The 20610-nt window shown below is 39.6% G+C and overlaps 1 protein-coding gene across 4 annotated transcripts in view; it reads left to right on the top strand.

The window, feature by feature from the left end:
* The first annotated feature begins 1745 nt into the window (after positions 1–1745).
* Positions 1746–20610, top strand: part of HGF (hepatocyte growth factor) — a 57204-nt gene continuing 38339 nt past the window's right edge. The window contains exons 1-4 of one of the 4 annotated variants that reach the window (XM_057422549.1): positions 1746–1984; positions 12951–13116; positions 19541–19653; positions 20244–20358. In XM_057422549.1, coding sequence (XP_057278532.1) covers positions 1909–1984; positions 12951–13116; positions 19541–19653; positions 20244–20358 — 470 coding nt within the window. In that variant the 5' untranslated portion in view covers positions 1746–1908. The remainder of the gene's footprint in view (positions 1985–12950; positions 13117–19540; positions 19654–20243; positions 20359–20610) is intronic. The other 3 variants (XM_057422548.1, XM_057422547.1, XM_057422546.1) reach the window with 3 other exon arrangements.

Below are 20610 nucleotides of genomic sequence, written 5' to 3'. Positions count from 1 at the left end.
AAATCCTCCAAAATTCAGGAGAAACCTGACTACAGGCCAAATACCTTCTTAGGGAAGTCAGTGGCAAACAAAAAGATCTAGTTGACTTTAATGGTGCATGATTTTATGCTTTTAACCAAAAATAAAGTCACTCACCACATGCATGGACAACAAGTCTAATACATCTGGTTAACAGAATGTGACTGTTCTGAGCTCAGCATGGTGCTATGATTATTTTTGCTGCTTATTGTTTACATTCATGTCTATCTTTGAGCACAGGGAGAAAAACAAAGCTTTAGATATGTTCTATCGGTTGCAGTGGACAAGGATTTCACACAAGGTCACTGGCCAGTGGAATACACTTTCTCTGATTTCAGGTTGTGCATCTCTAAGGAACTCCCGTATATTAACCTGCATTCTTGTGAGAAAAACAAGCACAGCAAAATACACCCCTAGAAATTATCTTCACTCTGCAGCAGAAAGTATTTTTTGTCTCACATAAATGTGTTTTTCCTGTAACACCAAATGTTCAAAATATTTTCTTCACAGACTTTCTCTCAACTCCTTTCTGTCCCCTTTCTTTTACTTCACAACACAGTAATTCCCAAATGGAAATTCTGTTTTGCCACTGGGCATGAGTCTGGTGAAAAAAAAAAAACAAATTTGGGGAATACAGGAAAAAATTTAATAAAACCTGACAATGAATATTTGGGGCTTGGGAAACAACCCATTTTTAAGGAAAGCTATTTCTCTCAAAGGTGTTTATCAGTATGGATAATAATTCTGGGCAAAGAAGAAGGAGGCTGTTTCCTGACTCACATAGCATGAGGCCACATACAGGACTCTGCTTTATTTGTGGAAAATGGAGGGGAAAGGCTTCCTGTGTTGTTGCACACACATGCTATAGATGGTAGGTGAGTGCATGGGAGAAAAGAACAGTTTAAATTAAGGCAGATCTTTTCCTGAAGTGTTTATTTTTGAACACTTGTGTGTCATGAAGGCCGATCTCATGACTTTAAACAAAACCCAAAGCCATTGCTTCCACGAGGTCAAAATGAAGTGCAACAGAAGAATTTCAACCACTGCCTGTGACAGAAGGAAGGTCAGGCCTCGTGTTGGGATTATCTCCATGGAGCAATGACAGCCAGCTGATACTTGACCTTTAGATTCACGAGAGTTGCCACATTTTTGGGGAAGTGGCATTTGTCAGGTGGCCAAAGAGGGTGATGGAAAGGCCAGGCTAGTGGCAGTGGGCAGCCATGAGCAGGTCGGAAGAAAGCTGTTTCCTAAGTGGTGAAATTGGCCTTGCTTTGTCCCTGGGTTTGCCTGGGGGACTCCTGCTGAGATAACTGTGGATGAGGATGCAGCTGGGGATGGAGCCTAGAGGCAGGTGGAGAAAGAGGTAGATTGTGAAGGGAAACGTCTGCAAGAAGGGAGGGAGAGTTGTTTCAGCTGCAAGTGAGTGGCTGTGGGGCCAGGAGGGGCTTGGGGGCAGCAGACACCAGTCCTGAGGCAAGAGCTGGGGTCCCTGTCAGGACAGGCTGCTCCCTCTGAGCCCCGAGGGGATGGAGGGGAGGAGGCGGGGGCAAGGAGGGAGGGGGGGATGGATGGATGAAGGGTAAGAGGGAGGGATGAGACGGTGGGAGCCCTGTCCTTGGGCTGGCTGCGGGGCGGGAGGGGAGGCAGCTCCTGTGGAGGGGAGGAGGAGAAGAGACAGAGAGGGAATGTTGTTAAACAGTTTCTTACCGTAAGAGGGAGTTGGGACCCAGATCTTTCCAGTTAATCACACAACAAACTTAGATCATCGCAATAAAAAGCAGCTCGGCTCACTCTGCCTCCTCTAGTGACCGGCTGCGCGCAGGGTCCTTCCGTGGAGCCATCTCTTCTCCTCCCCGCCAGCCGCCTGGGGGGAGGGGGGCCGCCAGCACCATGTGGGCCACTCAACTCCTGCCCGCCTTGCTGCTCCATCAGCTGCTGCTGCTTCCCATCACCATCCCCGTGGCAGGTTAGTTTATCTATCCTTTCCCTCGCCACCTCCTTCCACCTCACCGCGGCATCGCTCTCCCTGTCCCTCGCTGCGCCGGGGCGCGGGTGAGTGCTCGGGACGGTGCAGGTGGGACAGGCGGGGATACCCCAGCTCCCGCAGCGCCTACCTGAGGGCAGGAGCAACTACCCGGCGCCCAGGCTGGGCATTGGGTGCATCGGTGCCCGCCTGGCGCCTCCCGCGCCCTCTGAGCGATGCAGTGCGGAGCGGCGACAGCGCGGCGGGTCGGGGCGAACCCGCGGTCTTGCCGCGAGGTGTACGAGGGGGGCACCGCTGGTCCGGGGGTTGGAGGAGAGGTCGCTGCTTCCCGCCACCTCCGCCCCGGACGAACGGGACCTCGGAGCCCTGGAGACGCCGAAAGCGGGAGAAGGGAATCCCGTCGCTGTCCATAGGTGCCCTATGCGAGACGTGGACTTGTACCTTTCTTTAATTCTCAAGTGGTAGAACAGATGTTAAGTAACAGAAGTTGACAGGGAATACCCAAACCACGGGATAGCACATTGCTGAAAGGGAATGTCCTTGCTGAAGTGCAGCAGCATAAACATGCTATTTCAGGCCAGAAATACTTGTAATTTCATTAGATGTTCCCAATGAGATCCGGGGGGGGGGGAAGGAACAAACAATAAGTAATCAAGTGCTGGAAGCTCTTTAGCTGAATTTCTTTCCTGAAGTGTCCCCCTTGGACTGGATATCTGAAGAGCTCACTCTGCATTTCTATTGGCCCTCTGGGGAGATGTTTAAGGGGATAAAAAAAAAAGTTTGCAAGGTTTCTACAAACCTTTCCTTCCTTCCGGCAACACTGTTAGGGTCAGACCTTTGCACAGACAGAGGCGAAAGACAGCCACAGTTCAGGGAGAGGATCTGCCAGGAGTGGGCAGAGTGAGGGCAGGGACACAGAGTGAGTCCTGGGGCAAGGTCTGAGGGCTTCGTGCAACGTGTATGGCAAGTGGTGTTGGTGGCTTCCAAGACATAACTACATTCCCTACTTAAAAATATCTATATTTTGAAATAGGATTTCAAAGTGGAGTATTTCGTGATCTTAGAGGGCAAGTAGAAAAAAAAACCTGGAAGCATCACATGCAGTAGATCCTGCCATTTTTCTCGTGCAATAAGAGTTCTGTAGGATGCTGAACATCTTGCCAGATCTTCTGTGCTGTCTGCTCAGTGACAATTTTGTTTTTGTGGGCATTCTTAGCAGGTGACACAGACATGATGCTGCTATGCTTTTCTGAACTCCTTTTCCATGTAAATTGCAATTTTCATTTTATGGACATGCGACCTCTCTGGAAAGTGATGACTAGAGCTGGTTAGGGATTTTCTGAGGAAAAGTTTGCATTTCTTAAATGGAAAACGCTGAACCATCAAAACTTTGCACAAAAATAGAGCCTTTTAAACAGAAGCTATCTTTGGCTTGGTTCTCCCAAATCAAATGAAAGAGAGATATTCACAATATCCTGTGGTAGCTACTCTTGAGAAACCCTCACTTATGACAGAAACTCTTCAACAGATGGCTTAGTTTGGAAAAAAAAAAAAAAAAAGTGGAATTAGACCCCATCCCCCCCAACTTAATTCCATGGACCAAAGATACAGGTACTGCTCTATAGCCAATTTCATACGAAGCTATGTCATGCTTACTGTCTTGATAGTCAGGATGTGTTTCTTGAATGAGAGATTTTATCAAGCTCAATGAATAATCTAATATTCCAACAGGATAGATTAAACCTCAGTGCTGCCAGTATCAGTAGGCTGACAAATAGGGTTGTGCCCTAACCAATGGGCTCTCCAATATAGGACTGGATGGTTCATCTTGGTGTGGAGGAAAATTAGATTTCCAAAACTTCATATTTTCACGGAGTAGGATTTGTTTTCTGGCCAGCTTTCATAGTGACAGTTTCTTGGCAACCCTTCCTTTCTTAACTTTCCTCCCCCACCTACCTTAATATTAATTCTATCATTTGCATTATGGGCAAGAAAGATTAGTCTTACTGCACACTGCCATTGTGCTTACCTTGCTTTACAAAAATACATGATTTTCAACAAAAGTGTCTGGGTTTTTACAATGTAGGCAAGAGGAAGTTATGCAATTCCTTTCTGAAACATATTGATTGCTTTCTAAACATACATGGTGTCTTTGTATGGGATATTGAATTCTTTTTACTGGGAAGCCTTTAAGAAAGATTAATATTTGCCTACATTTTTATTTTTATATATGAAAAACAAGCAAAGTGATGAAAACAGAATTTAAAAATAGGAAAAAAAAAAAGTGTTTTGCTAATGCATACCCATGCTTCTTCTAGTACTGTTCTGTAAATCTGATTCTAGTTGTGCCTAATGTTGAGTGTTATTTCTTCTGTGAATGGATCTTTTAGGTTTGGAATCACATGTCCTAAATCCTGTATGAAGACAATGTCCTGTGTTACTGTGGCTGTTGACTAATACATTTGGGTTATATTAAAGGGTAAAGAAAAAGGAGGGTGAAGAAAACAGGAGAAATTTTAATGTCAGCAAGCTGTCCACACTATCAGTTTCTGAGTTTCTTTTTAATATCTAAAAGATAAGACAGTGATTGGTGAAAGATAAATGTGCAAGGTTCCTGTAGACTACTTGCCTAGTCATTATCAATATCCTGTAAGTCTCTGTCACTTGCACAAAGAAATTAATCTGCAGCTAGCAAGTTTGTTAGGGAGTTTTCTTCCTTGTGCAGATATTCAGTATTTTTAGACAGTATCTGTTTAATAAAGTTAATATATTAAAACTGAAAATAACTTTTTAATCAAAGAAAAAAGTAGATTGGTATATTGCAAGATTTATTTAAACTAAAGTTATCTTTTTCTGTGAAGAGACTGTCAGACAAGTGTTTTTATTCAAATTTCTCAGCACTTTCTGCAGTTTGGATGATCTGAAGCAGTTGTTAATGAAGATGTGGGAGTTGCACTTAGTTCCTATAAATAACTATTGCTTAAAACCAAATAAAATAATAAAATCCCATATCCATGATCAATGTAAGAACATTGTATATTCCTGTGGTCTGCATAGCTAAGTATATTTTAAAAATTTAACGTGATTCATACTTCCCCAACCCAGCTGTAGATAATCATTATACTATACACTCTCAACAAAGCAAAATGATACTCTGCCAGTTGGAAGACTGTATTCCTTCTGTTTAATGGAATCCTTTTAGTGCTTGGTGCCAGGGGCTGCTTGTTTTGCTCTCACATATAAGGCAGCACTTACCCTGCTTAACAGATTTTGTTTCTATTAATGCCATTTTCATAAGCAACTTAGCAGGAGAACACGGAGTTGAAATACACAGGATTAAAATGTTGCATAGAACTCTGGAAAAGTGAGTGCTGAAGTCAAAGAAAGGAAAGCCTCTTATTGGAGGAGCTCGTCTGTCATTATTGTAATACTTCAACTGAGGCCAGTGTTGGAAGGGAAACATGCAGTCTCCCTTGGAGAGCATAATAGCTCCCCTTTGGATCTTTATACTGAGCATTAGTTTGTCACTTAAGCATTTCAAACTTTTCCAAGGAGATTTGAAAGCAGGATGACTTGGCCTCTTGATGGGTAAAAGCTTGATGCGGAGAGGAGAAAGTTGCCCTAAGCATTTTGCAATTACTTGTACTCGATGAGCGCTGGAATTTCACTTTTTCCCCGCAGTGCTGAGGTAGAATTGGTGGTCAGAGGCTAGAATGCAGCATGGAGGGGACAAAGGATTGGTCATAGAGGTGAGAAAGAATTATCTCCACACTTGCTTGGGAAGCATGAATAGTAGGAGAATTAGCATGATGTGAGCAATATTTGTACTTTGCAGTGGGGAAGTATGGCAACTATAAAGAAACATGAAGGGGTATGGACATCCTCATAATTACCCCGTTTGCTTTTCTGTAGGTTTTCTTGGCAGTGCCCTTAGGGGATAGTGGATCAGTTCCTGAACAGGTTCTAACCTACATGTAAAGCAATGCTGCAGTGAAGCAGAGCTGGGAACATGCTCCAGATTAGTCAGATGTGTTGGCAACATCCAGCTGCAGGAGTTTTCAATGGCTTGTGGGCCTCCACCCTTGTGGGCCTTGGGCTGTCTGATGAGCCCAGCCATGACGGGCAGTCCTTCGTGCTATTGGCCCAGCTGGGAACTGGCTGCTCCCTCTGTCTCCCCTCAGCTCCAGCTCTTCCTATGACTCCTGGCCTTGGTCAGCAACACTACTTTTGTGTATACACCATGTGGCAAGGCTCTCATCACTCCTCACAGGAGCTGTTTTGCTGCCCTCAGTAGTCGTAACTTTGTTTTGCCCAAATCCCTGCCCCTGCCTGCTCATGCTGTTCTCTTTACCCCCTGCTCCACGCCCTAGTGTCCTCAGTGGCGGCTGGGACTCCATCACTGAAGAAGTACACAATGTACTGGGTGCCTCCGAGGAGACACCAAAGGCTTGTAAAGGTTGTGCAATGCAATGCAAAATGGTGGGGATTTAATCCTTGTGCCAAATGCGTAAGAAGACAACTCTTACAAAGGAAAGTCCTCTCAGTAATTTATCCAGAGGTTAGATACAGCAAGTCAGAGTACAAACTGCAGAACATTTGTTTCTGACAATGGGTCCCAGCATCCTGCTGGGCAGATAACCTTTTCTTGGAAGAAAAAGAGCTGTCCTTTTTCATTTGCCATCCAATTTTAGACTATACTATCAGTTGTTAGCATTACCCTTAGCTTCTTGAGCTCTCATGCTGGCTACAGGAGAAGGTTATGAAGGCAGGACAGCACAAACATGAAACTGGGTCCAAGTAACATGGCACTCTCTGCAGATGCTAATAAGGGGTATGTGTTCCTGGTTGTGTGTGAGAGTGGTAATATAAAATACAAAGCCAAAAAAAGAAATATCTTTTTTGCATTTCCTGAATCTGCTCAATAACTAGACTGAAAGCCAATGTAAAAATAAGGAAAAAATTATCTCTATATTGTATGTCTCTACTTCAAACTACTTTCTCAAAATTGTAGATTTTTTTCCATGATGGCTTTTTTGCCAAGAAAATAAATTTCAGAACTTAAAATAATCACATCATCCTCCATATACCTTTGCAAGAAACTGTTTCATTGTGACAAGCTAGAGATGTCTCCTTGGACAGCTGGTTTTATTTTGGTGATTTTCCATCTATACAGCAGACTGCAGTTTTTATGGGTATGGTTGGTAAAATTCTTTCATGCCAAATTATTGTCTTACATAAATAACAGCATTAAATTTAATCTGGAATCTAAGCCTATTCAATCTGCAAAGATCTTTTCTTGGGCATATTTCAGAATTGTTTCAGTTTCTCATTATGTTGGTCTTTCTTTCTCTCTTCCTTTCTTTTTTCATTTTTTTTTTTTTTCCAAATGAGGAGTATTTTGGAAAAGGTGTTCACTTTTTTGCATTCTAACCAGGAATCTGGACATTTCTGATACTGAAACAGGCATAAGGAGAATTCAGAGTAAATGAAAGTAAGTTAAAAGTGCTGAACATTAGTTCTTTTTATCAAAGTGACTCTCTTAGGACTTAAGACAGAAAGTTGCCTTGAATGTATTTGTTTGAAAAGTGCTTCCTAACAATTCTTATAGATCATAATACATTAACGACCCCATTAAATATTTTAATATCAACATTCACCTTTAACATCTTTTCCTTTATTGTTGTGACCATACTCTTAATTTAAGCATGTGGTATCAGAAACCATTTTGTAGCATCTACTTTCACCATCAGGTCACGTTTTGTCACCTTGTTGGTTTCTGTTTTCCTTAATGAAGCTAGTATATTTATGCTGTCATACTGGGGCCTGCATCAATATGCAATTTACCCTTGAGGTTTTATATCCTTTGAAAAGCATTGTCTTGGAAATATGTTACTGAATTTAATTATCCCTCGAAATATATTTTATAGACAAGTTAAACACCTCTGTGCATTTGCATATTGCTTTTCATGTATGCCAAGAACTGTTGCTTTATTTCAAACTCTACTCATTGATTTTTCTTCTTACACAAGCTTTGCCAATGCAATTTTATGCATATAATTAAGCATACTTTATTGTTTATTTTCATATTAAGTTTCCACTATTTATATTGAGAGAAGTCTTCAGCTTTGATATCTCTGCTGAAAAGTATTGTCTAACACTGTGATAATACATGGCTTTGCAGATTTTTTCTTTGTACATTTTGTTGAGATCTAACATTTGCTTGTTTCTTTTTTTTTTTTTCATTCAGATGCATAGTTATGAATGCATTTGCATGGGTGTTACAATGCAATTTTTTGTCAAGCGTGGTGTTTCCTGATAAAATGTTTGTTGTGTTGAACTGTGCTTTCCTACATTTATTTCACATGTGTTTAAGGTTGGGAATTTTTTTCTTTCCTTTATCTTTTTTTTTTTTCTTTTGATGGTCAATTTCTCATTTTGCTTCCCCCACCCCCAGGTTTTAAGTCACATACAATTCAGGTTTTGGTTTTTGAGGGTTCTTTTTAGCTCATTGAGGAAAGCCAGTTTACTTTGGCTTGCAGTGATGATTGTTTGCAAAATTCAGTTAATAGCTAATCTCATTTTGATGTTCTGACCTGGTTATCAATTGTAACACAAATAATTCAATCTCTAATTAGTCCATCTCTTAACTGCTCAAGGTCAGGTGACTTCATTTCATTACAAACATGATGCAAAATACCCAACAGTTATCTAAAATGCCAGTTGACACTAAAGAAAGGGACTATGTCTCTTTTATAGTTCTGAAATAATTGTGTCACTTTACATGAACATTTTTCTTCATTGAAAAATATTTTGACTCCTAGGATTCTCTGAGCTTCCTACACAGTATGTGAAGAGTTTTCCTCTTTTTACTTTTACTCCCCAGTGCCATCTTTATTTTGTATGTCATTCTGTGTTTGGAAGGACTGCAGCTGGTTTCTGAAGTTCTCTGGCAGCATTTTCCAGCCCATGTAATTTGGGTATCTTCATAGAATCACAGAACGGTTTGGGTTTCAAGGGACCTTAAAGATCATCCAGTTCCAAACCCCTGCAGCATGGGCAGCAGCACCTTCTTTTTCTTGATTTATTTTTGTTCCCAAAGATTTATTTTATCTCTGACATCTGACAAACATAATGAGCAATGGTGCTGTTATGTCAAAACTGAAAATTATAAAAGGTCTTTTGTCCACCCACAGTATAAAGACCTGTATCCAACTTCCTTACACCAATAATTATAATAGGAAAAAAAATCATAACCCCGCACAGTGAAAGTTCAGCACAACAAAACAAATAACTACTTAGTAAAATGCTGAAGTTCTGCAAGTGTAAGGAAACAGAATAAGGAAATAAAACTCCATAGGAAACCATCAAAGTTTCATTAAGAATCATGGTTTTATTTTGTATAAATATAATTAAAATTGCAGTTAAGTAGGTTCTGCAAACTCCGAGCAAGTTTTCTCACTAAAATGCTGCAGAATGATAACTTTATCTCTGATTCTTGACTTGGCATGGACTGAAACTACTCCAAGAAAAGGCACTGTTGGAAATCTTTTCTTCCAGACGGTCTATAGTTTGAAAAGTCTCAATGCTTCATAACTGAGAAGATTATGCAGTAACTTCGTATGAAAAAGGTAGTTAGGGAACCGAAAGTTGAGACCTGTAGGTCTCCTCACAGTCTTTCACTGTGAAGTATGACTTTTTTTCCTTCAGTATATATTAAAATATTTTGTTAAAATGGAAGTGTTCCAGCTGGAAGACTGTGGACATCGCAAATTAAATTACAGAGTATTTGTCCAATGCTGCATCCTACTAGAGCAAATGTTGTAGGTCTCACTTTCTTGGGCACTGGCTGACTTCTTTCTTCTGTTCAAGGAAGTTTGCTATCATGTTAAGAAATAGAGACAGCATCCTCATTTTTTTTGAGGAATTTTTTTAAGTTAACTGAAGAAATGTATTTAGTTAGTGGTTGAAGAAAAAATGTTGATTCATATTTGACTTGATTCTCTTGTGTTTGAACCAGCTGCTCTTATTTTCAAATTTAAGTGGAATGTCAGACTTCCTTAGCAATATGATCCTCAACTACAAAAGCCATCAGAGGACACAGCCCACAGTATAAACAAATCAAAGTTTAGGAAACTGAAATTAATGGCAATCACAAATTAAGAACTGTAGTTACAGCATATTGCATGATAACCTGTAACACAGAACATTTCTAGGGTAATATTAGATTTAAGATTTTAATAATACAATTTGAAGTAGAAAGGCTCAATTATTTTATTTTGTTGTTGTAAAAGTAATGCTTTGCATTATTCTCGTGATTCTAACAGTCACACCACAGATGCATTTGGCCCTTTGCCTTTTAGATTATAGGCAAGTCATAGAATGCTGTTGTTTGAAAGCTAAAGTAAACCAAGCTGTTATAAATTGTTAAATGCAATATCAAACCCATAATCCTCTTTGGACAACTGCTAGGATTCTTTTCTTTCAAAAAAGCAGAACTGTAAACCATGTTTTTCAGGCAGAATAGAATTCTTTGGGTTTTTACAACAATATTCTTGGATGCTAGCTGATGAGTTTAAGAAGCTGTTATCAGGAATTAAGATAATGACACTTATCAGTACATGGGAAATGTTATTATCAGAAACTGAAAGAAAACACTTTGATATTTCTGTACAGATTTTTACCTCCATTTGACATTAAAGTCCTGGCTGAGACAACACAGAACTAACAAATATGTATTGTAAGATAATAGATGGAGAAATATACCACAAAAGCTTTACAGAAGACTTGCTTTCCTGTGGTTGTCTTAAGGAGCAGATGCAATCTTTTTTGCAGCACTTTGGCTCTATCACAGGTATAGGAAAAAATAAAGCAGCTTCAGTGAAAATAGTGCTTTCCAGTAACAGGGTGTTGATACTTAAGGCAAGAATGTCTTCCTAGCATTTTGCTAAACATAATGATTCAGTTTGGATGCATGTCCACAGCACAAATACAAGGCTGAAAATTATTTAGAGAGCTGATATGAGACCCCTGCACAGCACCAAAACTATTACCATTTTGTCTTTTCATCTAAAGCTTCTTTATATGATAAGAACATGGATTTGTAGGTAAATAAAACCGTTTTTTTTTTTTTTTTCTTTTCTGAAAATATTTGTAGTTGGAACTAAAACTGTGGGCTCTTAGGTGCAGAGCAATAGCTTAGTTCACCTTTAGCAGTTCAAGATGAAGACCAGGATGGGATGAAGGTATCTTATGGAAGCATTGCAGCAGAGATATTATACTCCTTTGATTTTTTTAAATTATTTTATTTTGATAAGGCTGAAGCTTGGTGAAATCTAATTTAAATGTCTTTGGTGTATTTTGAGGTGTCTTAGGGATAACTTGCCACTGAGAGGTGTGATTTAGCTGAATCCAGTGAAAATGTGAGCTTGCTTACTTAATGATCAGGATGGAAGTTCTGCAAAAGTAACACCCTTGAGCCCTCTTTGGCTTTACAATATGTGGAGTTATTAGAAACTCCTCCAGAGCTTCAGCCATTGCGATTTACAAAGTTATTCTGAGCTTCTGCACAGAGTGCACAAAGTAAAAATTTGCTGACTTAAGTGCACTTGCATGAGGAATTATCTGTTCAGGATAACGGAGCGTTAGGCTGAGGTTTCATATATTTGAAAAACTCTGTCAAAATTTAATAAATTGATCCTGAACATTCATGTTCAACCATTACTGCAGATTCTGTAGAGAAAAATGGAGGGACAGCTGTGAAAACTGGTACATGGAAAGAAGTTATTGAAAATACTATTACCTGCTTTGTTAATTAAGAAAGTATTCATTCACCTAACCTTACCTGGGTTAGCTACTAATCCAAAATCCAAAAGGATCATCTGGGACCACTGAGTAAAATAAGAGAGATAGATCCAAAGGGCAAGTGGTCCTCCCTATGTTACTCATCTGTCAGATTAGGGAGAATCACTCTCCAGATGTATTCATCTGCCTTCACTGACAGTGGAGCAGCCTACATTGGCAGACTGGTTTCTATGGAAGAAAAAATAAAAATATACATATATATTGGGAAATCTACATATATATTGGTGTGGGGTTTTTTTCTTGCAAAAATCAAAGACTTTTCTTCTTGCGCTTTAGCCAAACATCTCTAACCAATTTCCCCTGACATTTCCTACCCCTTCCACCAACAGAGACATAGAAACCAGATCAACCCGTTCTTTTTTTTTTTTTTCTGAAATATTTGCAACCGTGCAGACTATTTCCATGCAATAGCCTCTGCATCCCCCTGTCATCTTTACTGTGGGCTGAAAATTCTAAATCTGTCACACTTAAAATGGGCACAACACTCACATTGAGTCTTCACTGGAGCAGGGGTCACAAAAATGACTATTTTGTATCACTTCTAGGCTCCACTTCTTTTCACAGTTTGTGACAAAAAGTTTACTGTTTTAAGAACAGTTTATCACTGTTCTTAAATTTTAAAATTTATTCAGATGTAGACTTTCTGTAATATTAATATCCTTTCCTTCTGATTGTAAGTTCACTGTGTCCATCCAAAAAAAGACATCTGTACACCTTTTTCACCCAAGTTTTTAATGGAAATCTTTATAAAATCTCAGATTATCAGACGTATTTTGGACATTCTGAAAAAAAATTTACAAAGAGTGAAAAACTTTCCTATTACCCTTCATCAGTACTATGCAAGTTTTTATTTGAAACTAGGTTTTCTATAGTTACTACCTACACTATTTTTAAGGATGGTGATGACCATGTAAAATAATCAATTCTTCAGTATCTGCTAATTTTTGTGAGTTTCTTTGAGATTTAGATACTGATGTTCCCATAATTCCTAATAAATTTTATTCATATATAGTGGCATTTTTAATCTCAGGACTGTTCCTTACAGTGTTTATTTTTTTCATTTTTTTCTTCTTTGCTTCTGTCTTAGAGTGTAGAGGAAAAAGAAGAAACCCTCTTCATGACTTCAAAAAAACAGGAGAGTTGATGCTCATTAAAGTAAACAAAACACTGGAAGTGAAAACCAAGCTGTTAAACACCACTGAGCAATGTGCCAAGAGATGCAGCAGGAACAAAGGTCTTTTATTCACTTGCAAGTGAGTTATGTATCTCCATTATTTTAATTGTTTGATATCGTGGTTTGGTTGTTTGTTTTTTTTTTTATAATAGAACCTGTGTAACACCCTTTGACCCAAGGTGTCTGTAATTGCCATTGGTGATAGCTTGTACTGAGGACAATCTAAAGACCATGCTTTTTGATTTCCATGATTTTGTTATCCCTGCCTAAAGAGTGTCAGTCTATTGTAAAGCTTTATCTGAGTTGATCTATCTTCTTAGCTTGTCCAATATGTAATCTTTTCCAAAACATAGCTGGAAAAAATGTACTCATGTTAAAATGCGGATGACTTGTGCTGCTCTATAGTGTTCAGTGAACATTTCTGAGATTTTTATGTCTTTTATAAATTGGTTATTGTCACACATCACAGCTGCAGTATTTCAGCACCACTTCAGACCATATTTTGTCTTCATTCTTTGCACATTACTCCTGCTGAAATCAATGGGAACCTCACACATGGAGCACAGATACATTCACTGCTGAAATACACTGGCAAGTACAATGAATCTGATACAATGGAATCGAACCTTCTGGGCTGCACAATCATTACAAGTATATCATAACTATTCTTCAGCATCTGCTGTCTCTTAGAAACACATCATGTAGCTGATTGCTTGTCTGCCTTGTACATATTCTCTACTATTTTCTGGAACAAATCACTATTATTTTTCCCATGTATTAGACATAAAGTATCCCCCTGGCCTCTCTTAGTCTAGACCATTAGCAGTGTATGAAAGGACATGAATGCAGGAGAATCTTGGAGAGAATTGATAACTTCTGTAGTGGTGAGTACTGAGCTAAATGTCAGCCTCATCTTGACACATAAAAAAATTTTTACAGTCACTACAAATGGAAGCTAGACTAAATGTGACAACAAAAGCTCTTCTGTTGCAGAAACAGGCCTCGATTGTAATTTAATCTTTCTTTAAGCCTTTAATTCCCGTGTTGCAAGATCTAGTTTGTATTGCTTTGTACTTTGACTACTTATATATGTAAACAATGAGCAGACTTTACTTATTTTCTGTTAGAAAATATTTTCCAGGCACTAATATTTTTCATGTGGTACGAGACACTCCTTTTCCTATTGGCAGAGCTTCCCCTGATATTATTGCCAAGTGGATCAGGTTGTCTTCAATACAGCAAGAGTTCCTTGAGTTCTGATGGTCATAAGAGAAGAGTATTGTAAAATTAGGTTCCACAGTATGTAAGATTTCTGAACAGTGCCAAGCAAACAACAATTCCGTATTCCAACATCTCCTTAAAAATACTGTCTCAAGCTAGTTGTAGCTGCTCTGGATGGTATGCTTGTGTTCTGAAAATAAAAAGTAAGTTAGTATTTTTTTTTTAATTCTATTTTGCAGGAATAATAATCTAGAATCTCTTCGAATTTTTAAAACATTGCAATTTGTGAAGAATTTCTCTCTGATGGATTCATTAAGGAGCATATTATCCCTGCTGTAACCAGTCAATAAAGCAGCTTAGAGGAGCTATGAGAGACTTTGAGAAGGCAGCTTGGAAGAGTCCTACTCATAGATAATAGAATTGCAATCAGTCATGTAATTATTTTTGCACTAAAGATGAAAAAGAATTATAAATCTGACTACTCATGCCCTGAATTTCCAGTTTTCCCTGACATATTTTTAGGAAGGAAGTCTAGCAGCAGAGGTGTAGATGATTAGGTTTTGCCTGTGCTACAACTAAGATGGATTTTCTGTGTCTGGGAACATTCTTGTGGTTTCCCATTTGGCCCCAGATGAGTCCTCTTGTAGCGTGCATAGTTCTTTGATACTACTGTAAACACATATTTGACATGTGTTCCCTTTTAAAGGAACCACTGATTACTAATGTTTCCCTTTTATTCCTAGGATCCCCAGTCTTTAACATCATATCTGCATATGGTTACGGCAAGGTGAAATTTGTTGCCAACTTAAATTAAAACCAATTAGTTCACTAGTTGCTGTGGGAGCATTCTAAAATAAGAAGAGAATTAACACAAAATGGCATTTTAAAGACTTGAAATAAAAGACTTGGATTTTCCTTTGTTTACTGACATTTTTGTGGCTTGATTCTGATACTCCATATCCATACAGTAGTTCCCCATTACTTGGATCACAACAGATGTTTTATTTTCTGGATGTAAGCTCAATTTGTTGAAGTATTAAGATCAAATAAAATAGAAATATTTTATAACAATAGTACTGGGAACAACAACACCTAGGTCTGTGCTGTGTGAGGTACATAAGCAGGAAGAGGGTTGGGTTTCTTATCTGCCAGGAAGTGATGAAGTGGCAGATTCCAGGCACTGCAGACTTAAAGTATCAGACTCCCCTTATTTTCTGGGGATAAAGAAAGAATATTGAGACAACTTTTGATTTATGTATGGCAAGTTTCTGTATTGCTTGCAAGTAAATTGTGAATACTATGTTAGATAATAGAATCATAGAATAGTTAGGGTTGGAAGGGACCTTAAGATCATCTAGTTCCAACCCCCCTGCCATGAGCAGGGACACCTCACACTAAGCCATCTCGCCCAAGGCTTTGTCCAACCTGGCCTTGAACACTGCCAGGGATGGAGCATTCACAGCCTCCCTGGGCAACCTATTCCAGCGCCTCATCACCCTAACAGGAAAGAACTTCCTCCTTATAGCTAATCTGAACTTCCCCTGTTTAAGTTTTAAACCATTACCCCTTGTCCTGTCACTACAGTCCCTAATGAAGAGTCCCTCCCCAGCATCTCTGTAGACCCCCTTCAGATACTGGAAGGCTGCTATGAGGTCTCCACGCAGCCTTCTCCAGGCTGAACAGCCCCAACTTTCTCAGCCTGTCTTCATACGGGAGCTGCTCCAGTCCCCTGATCATCCTCGTGGCCCTTCTCTGGACTTGTTCCAACAGTTCCATGTCCTTTTGATGTTGAGGACACCAGGACTGTACACAATACTCCAAGTGAGGTCTCACAAGAGCAGAGTAGAGGGGCAGGATCACCTCCTTCGACCTGCTGGTCATGCTCCTTTTGATGCAGCCCAGGATACGGTTGGCTGAAGCTGGCATGTTCGTTTTCTCAACAAGCAGCACTTGCATGTCCTTCTCCACAGGGCTGCTCTGAATCTGTTCTCTGCCCAACCTGTAGCTGTGCCTGGGATTGCTCCCACCCAGCTGTAGGACCTTGCACTTGGCATGGTTAAACCTCATGAGGTTGGCATCAGCCCACCTCACAAGCGTGTCAAGGTCCCTCTGGATGGCATTCCTTCCCTCCAGTGTATCAGCCAAACCACACAGCTTGGTGTCATCAGCAAACTTGCTGAGGGCACACTCAATCCCACTGTCTGTGTCAGCGACAAAGATGTTGAAGAAGACCGGTCCCAACACCGATCCCTGAGGGACACCACTCGTTACTGGTCTCCAGCTGGACATTGAGCCATTGACCACAACTCTTTGTGTGCAGCCATCCAGCCAGTTCTTTATGCGCCGAGTGCTCCATCCATCAAATTGATGTCTCTCCAATTTAGAGACACGGATGTCGTGTGGGACAGTGTCGAATGCTTTACACAAGTCCAGGTAGATGACATTAACTGATCTACCTCTGTCCATAAGTTGTGTAGCCCCATCATAGAAGGCCACCAAATTGGTGAGGCAGGATTTACCCTAGTGAAGCCTCGCTGGCTGTCACCAAGCACCTTGTTGTTTTTCATGTGCTTTAGCATGCCTTCCAGGAGAATCTGCTCCAAGATTTTGCCAGGCACCGAGGTGGGACTGACTGGTCTGTAATTCCCCAGGTCATCCATTTTCCCCTTCTTAAAAATGGGGGTTATATTTCCCTTTTTCCAGTCATTGGGAACTTTACCTGACTGCCATGATTTTTCAAATATGATGGCCAGCAGTTTAGCAGCTTCATTCACCGGCTCCTTCAGGACCCGCGGATGGATTTCATCAGGTCCCATGGACTTGTGCACGTTCAGGTTTTTAAGATGGTCTCAAACCAGATCCTCTCTGGTTGGGCCCAAGGTCTTCATTCTCACGGTCCCTGCGTCTACCTTCCAAGACTTTGGTCGTGCAGTCAGAGCCTTTGCCCGTGAAGACTGAGGCAAAGAAGTCATTCAGAACCTCAGCCTTCTCTAAATCCTGTGTAGCTAGTTCTCTTAATTGTTGCTGATTCTAATTCTGGCACCTCTTTGTTGAAGCCAATACATGACACTTCTCAGAATGGCCCTTTCTTTTTTTTCCCTTACTATCATGCGTGCAAGGTTCTTGATGATTTCCAACTGAGTTACAGGATTCTTATCTAGACTTGTTTCTTCTTTATAGCACTATTCCTAGCTCTCCTGCCCATCGAAGTTCTCCTTAGCTTTACTTACCTTGTCTTTTTGACTTCATAATTCTCTGTGCATCTTTTTCTGCTTGCTATCAGATTTACTAACCTGCTGCTAAGCTGCTCTTATTCTTTAAAGGATTCACCACTATTTGCAGTCCATTACTCCCACTGTTTTCCTTCAGTCATCTTGCAGCTTTTCCCATTACATTTCTTATGGGTGAGAAAAAGATATTGCAGTTATTACTGTATTGACTATGTAGACGACATGTCACTTCCTTACCTACAACACTGTGCCTATGTTATTCTTTATTATTTGCTTACCTTCTGGAGTGTCTTTGTATTTTCACTGAAGGGGATTCCAAGATAGACCATGAGATTTCAGTATCTGAGCAGAAAACCTACCAACTATCTCAGTACAAATTACAACAACAAAAATTGTTTAAATTGTTGTGATCAGCAATATCAGTAGCGTAAAGTCCAAGAATTTGATTAAACATATTGACTTTGGGAGTGTAAAAACCATCCGGATTTGTTTCCAGCAAAAGATTGTTAGAAACTTTGTGTGCAGGAGTGGCTGAAGCCAAACTGGAAGGAAACCAAAAGGCAACTGAAAGGCAACTACTGAACAAAATGTTTGTAAACAGTGCATTCTGCATTACCACTTTAGGAGGGAGGAGGGGAAAGGAGAATGTAATTAGAAAGGCAGGAAAGGTCAAGGATATTTTTGTGGGGATGGAGTTAGAGGCACTTGGATGTGTTCATATTTGAGAACCAGCCAGGAGGGAACAGAAGGCTGAATAAAGACAGAAGGATGAAGGTTAGCAGGTTGGAAACATTTGGAGTCAACAGAGTAGAGAGAGCAGTTGGATGAAAAATCTGTTTGGTGATGGAAATGATAATGAAGAGGATGTTCGAAAGAGAGAAGAGTGGGGAGGTTGGATGGGATCTTGTAATGTTTTTAACTAAAGCCAGCAAGATCTCACAAAGAAAAGCTCGATGATGAACTAAATGAAGCTCAAAAAGCTTTGAGTTGAGGGATGTAATACTCAGGAATACGGCACAGCTGAAGTACTGATGAAGTGTAGGAAATGTGTGTTTTTTGGATATTATCAAGTAGTGTTAAAATGCTTTCTCTAGTCAGAATAAAATATCTCTGGAGGTTTGAAATGACTGACAGAAATGTATACATTGTGGTGGGCTAGAGCAATAGCATAATGTCAATGATTTGTTATTTGGTTCTAAAGAGAAATTAAGAGGGGAAAAAGAATTTTCAGCTTTTTCTGTTATTTTTCTTCTTTTTTTTTTTTTCTTGGAATATATTGGAATGTAAGTTGCCCTCACCCAGGCAGTTTACAGTGGTTTTAAAATACTTTACAATATTTTACCTACATTTAATTAATTTCCTTTCAAAATTATGGTAGGAGAAAAAGGTCTGTATGTTTCATTTAAAAAGCTGGAAGAGTTTCTTGACTTTTTTGACTTCTGTTTGTCTTTCTTGCCCCCCAAATCCACTCAATTTGGTACATGTTGTACTCTATCCGTGAAAGCAACTAAAAAATAAGAGAAAAAAAGAAAACAAAACCTACGCAAATACAAGCTGTAGGTACCCTAGCAATTTAGATTATTTATAAAAATAAAAACAATCTTGGTTTTAAAGAGCTCTATTGTTCTAGGCAAGAAACAACTCCATGTGCTTGAATTTTCCTGAAGTTATCATTGTGAGATACTTAACAACTTCAAACATATATTATAAGCACAGTAAAGACATTCTAGAGTGTTTCCCCCTTCTCCCTCCCCAGAAAACAGTGCAACTGGGGCCACAAATGCTGTCTCAGTCACATTTATCTCACTTTCAAAATAAAGATCTTCAATGACAAGGGAACAACCAAGCTGGTATTTAATGTAATGACCACATCAATTTAATTTGTTTCTTTGTTCTTGTCAGCACAGTTGTAGGTTTAAATAGTAATTTGGGCTGTTTCTCTGACTTTTGCAGTAAAAATAAATCTGATGTCATTGCATGCTCCTTGGCAGGCCATGTGTCATTATTATAAACCACACAGAGATTTTTTTCTTATCCAGATTTTCTTTACAGGGCCTTTGCTTATGACAGAGTTACAAAACGGTGCCATTGGTTATCCTTCAACAGCTTGACAAATGGTGTGAGAAAGAAGCAAGACCATGCTTTTGATCTGTATGAAAAGAAGGGTAACTGATTTATTTACTGATTTTGTTTTTCCAGCTATGGAGGGGGAAAAAGCTGAGGTCAGTCAGTGACTTTTTGACTGTAGGAGCATCCTGGGCATGGGATGGTTTTGTGCATTCTGAAAGCTACGTTCTACAGCATTATTTACAAATATCCTCATTTTTCTGTCATGCAAGTTTATTCACATACTTGCTTTTGCTCAGTTTCCCAGCATACATATTTGCCTACTGTCATGTATACTAGTCTGAATTTCTTCTTCAGTTTAATATTTAAAAGTTCAGTTGTATGAGTTACTGTAGACTTAATATAACTTTTATTTATCTCATTCATGAGTGGGGGATGTAAGTCCTCAGACATGGACTTTTGGTCAATCAGGCACTTTATAAACACTTTCAGTAGGTTTCTTTGGGAATTTAGGGATCAAGATGAGGGGAAAAAAAGGTACAAGAATGTATGTAGACAGTTAAACAGTATTTTGAATAATTATTTAAAGTCAATCATAAATATATTAATTTTATGTGAGAAGGGATGAAGAGTTAAATTTTAAATACATTAACGAAAATCCTAATTTTCTTCTACTTTCTTTCAATAGACTATGTCAGGAATTGTATCATCGGAAAAGGAGCAGACTACAAAGGAACAATATCTGTTACCAAAAGTGGTATCCAATGTCAAGCCTGGAATTCAATGATCCCCCATGAGCACAGGTAAGAGTTCAGGAGCAGAGACAATGGGAATAGTGCCCAGACAGCTTCCATAAAGCAGGGTTTGACTTATTAGCAAACAGAATTTATGAGAAAACTGACCTTAGACAACAAAACCTCTTAGGTGTATTCTTGCCTTTCCCCAAGAGATGCCTTTCTCCAGATCCCAGAAAACACTTACCTTCTTGGACTTTCTCCAAGAGGTCTTTCCTAATGCCAGCCTGTGTGTCTGGATCCCTTCTCTTGTGTCAGGGT

The sequence above is a fragment of the Pezoporus wallicus genome, unplaced genomic scaffold, assembly GCF_028554395.1.
Source record: "Pezoporus wallicus isolate ANWC-B61680 ecotype Strahan unplaced genomic scaffold, APGP_CSIRO_Pwel_v1 contig_3058, whole genome shotgun sequence".
Lineage (NCBI taxonomy): Eukaryota > Metazoa > Chordata > Aves > Psittaciformes > Psittacidae > Pezoporus > Pezoporus wallicus.
This window is presented reverse-complemented; position numbering and strand designations above follow the sequence as displayed.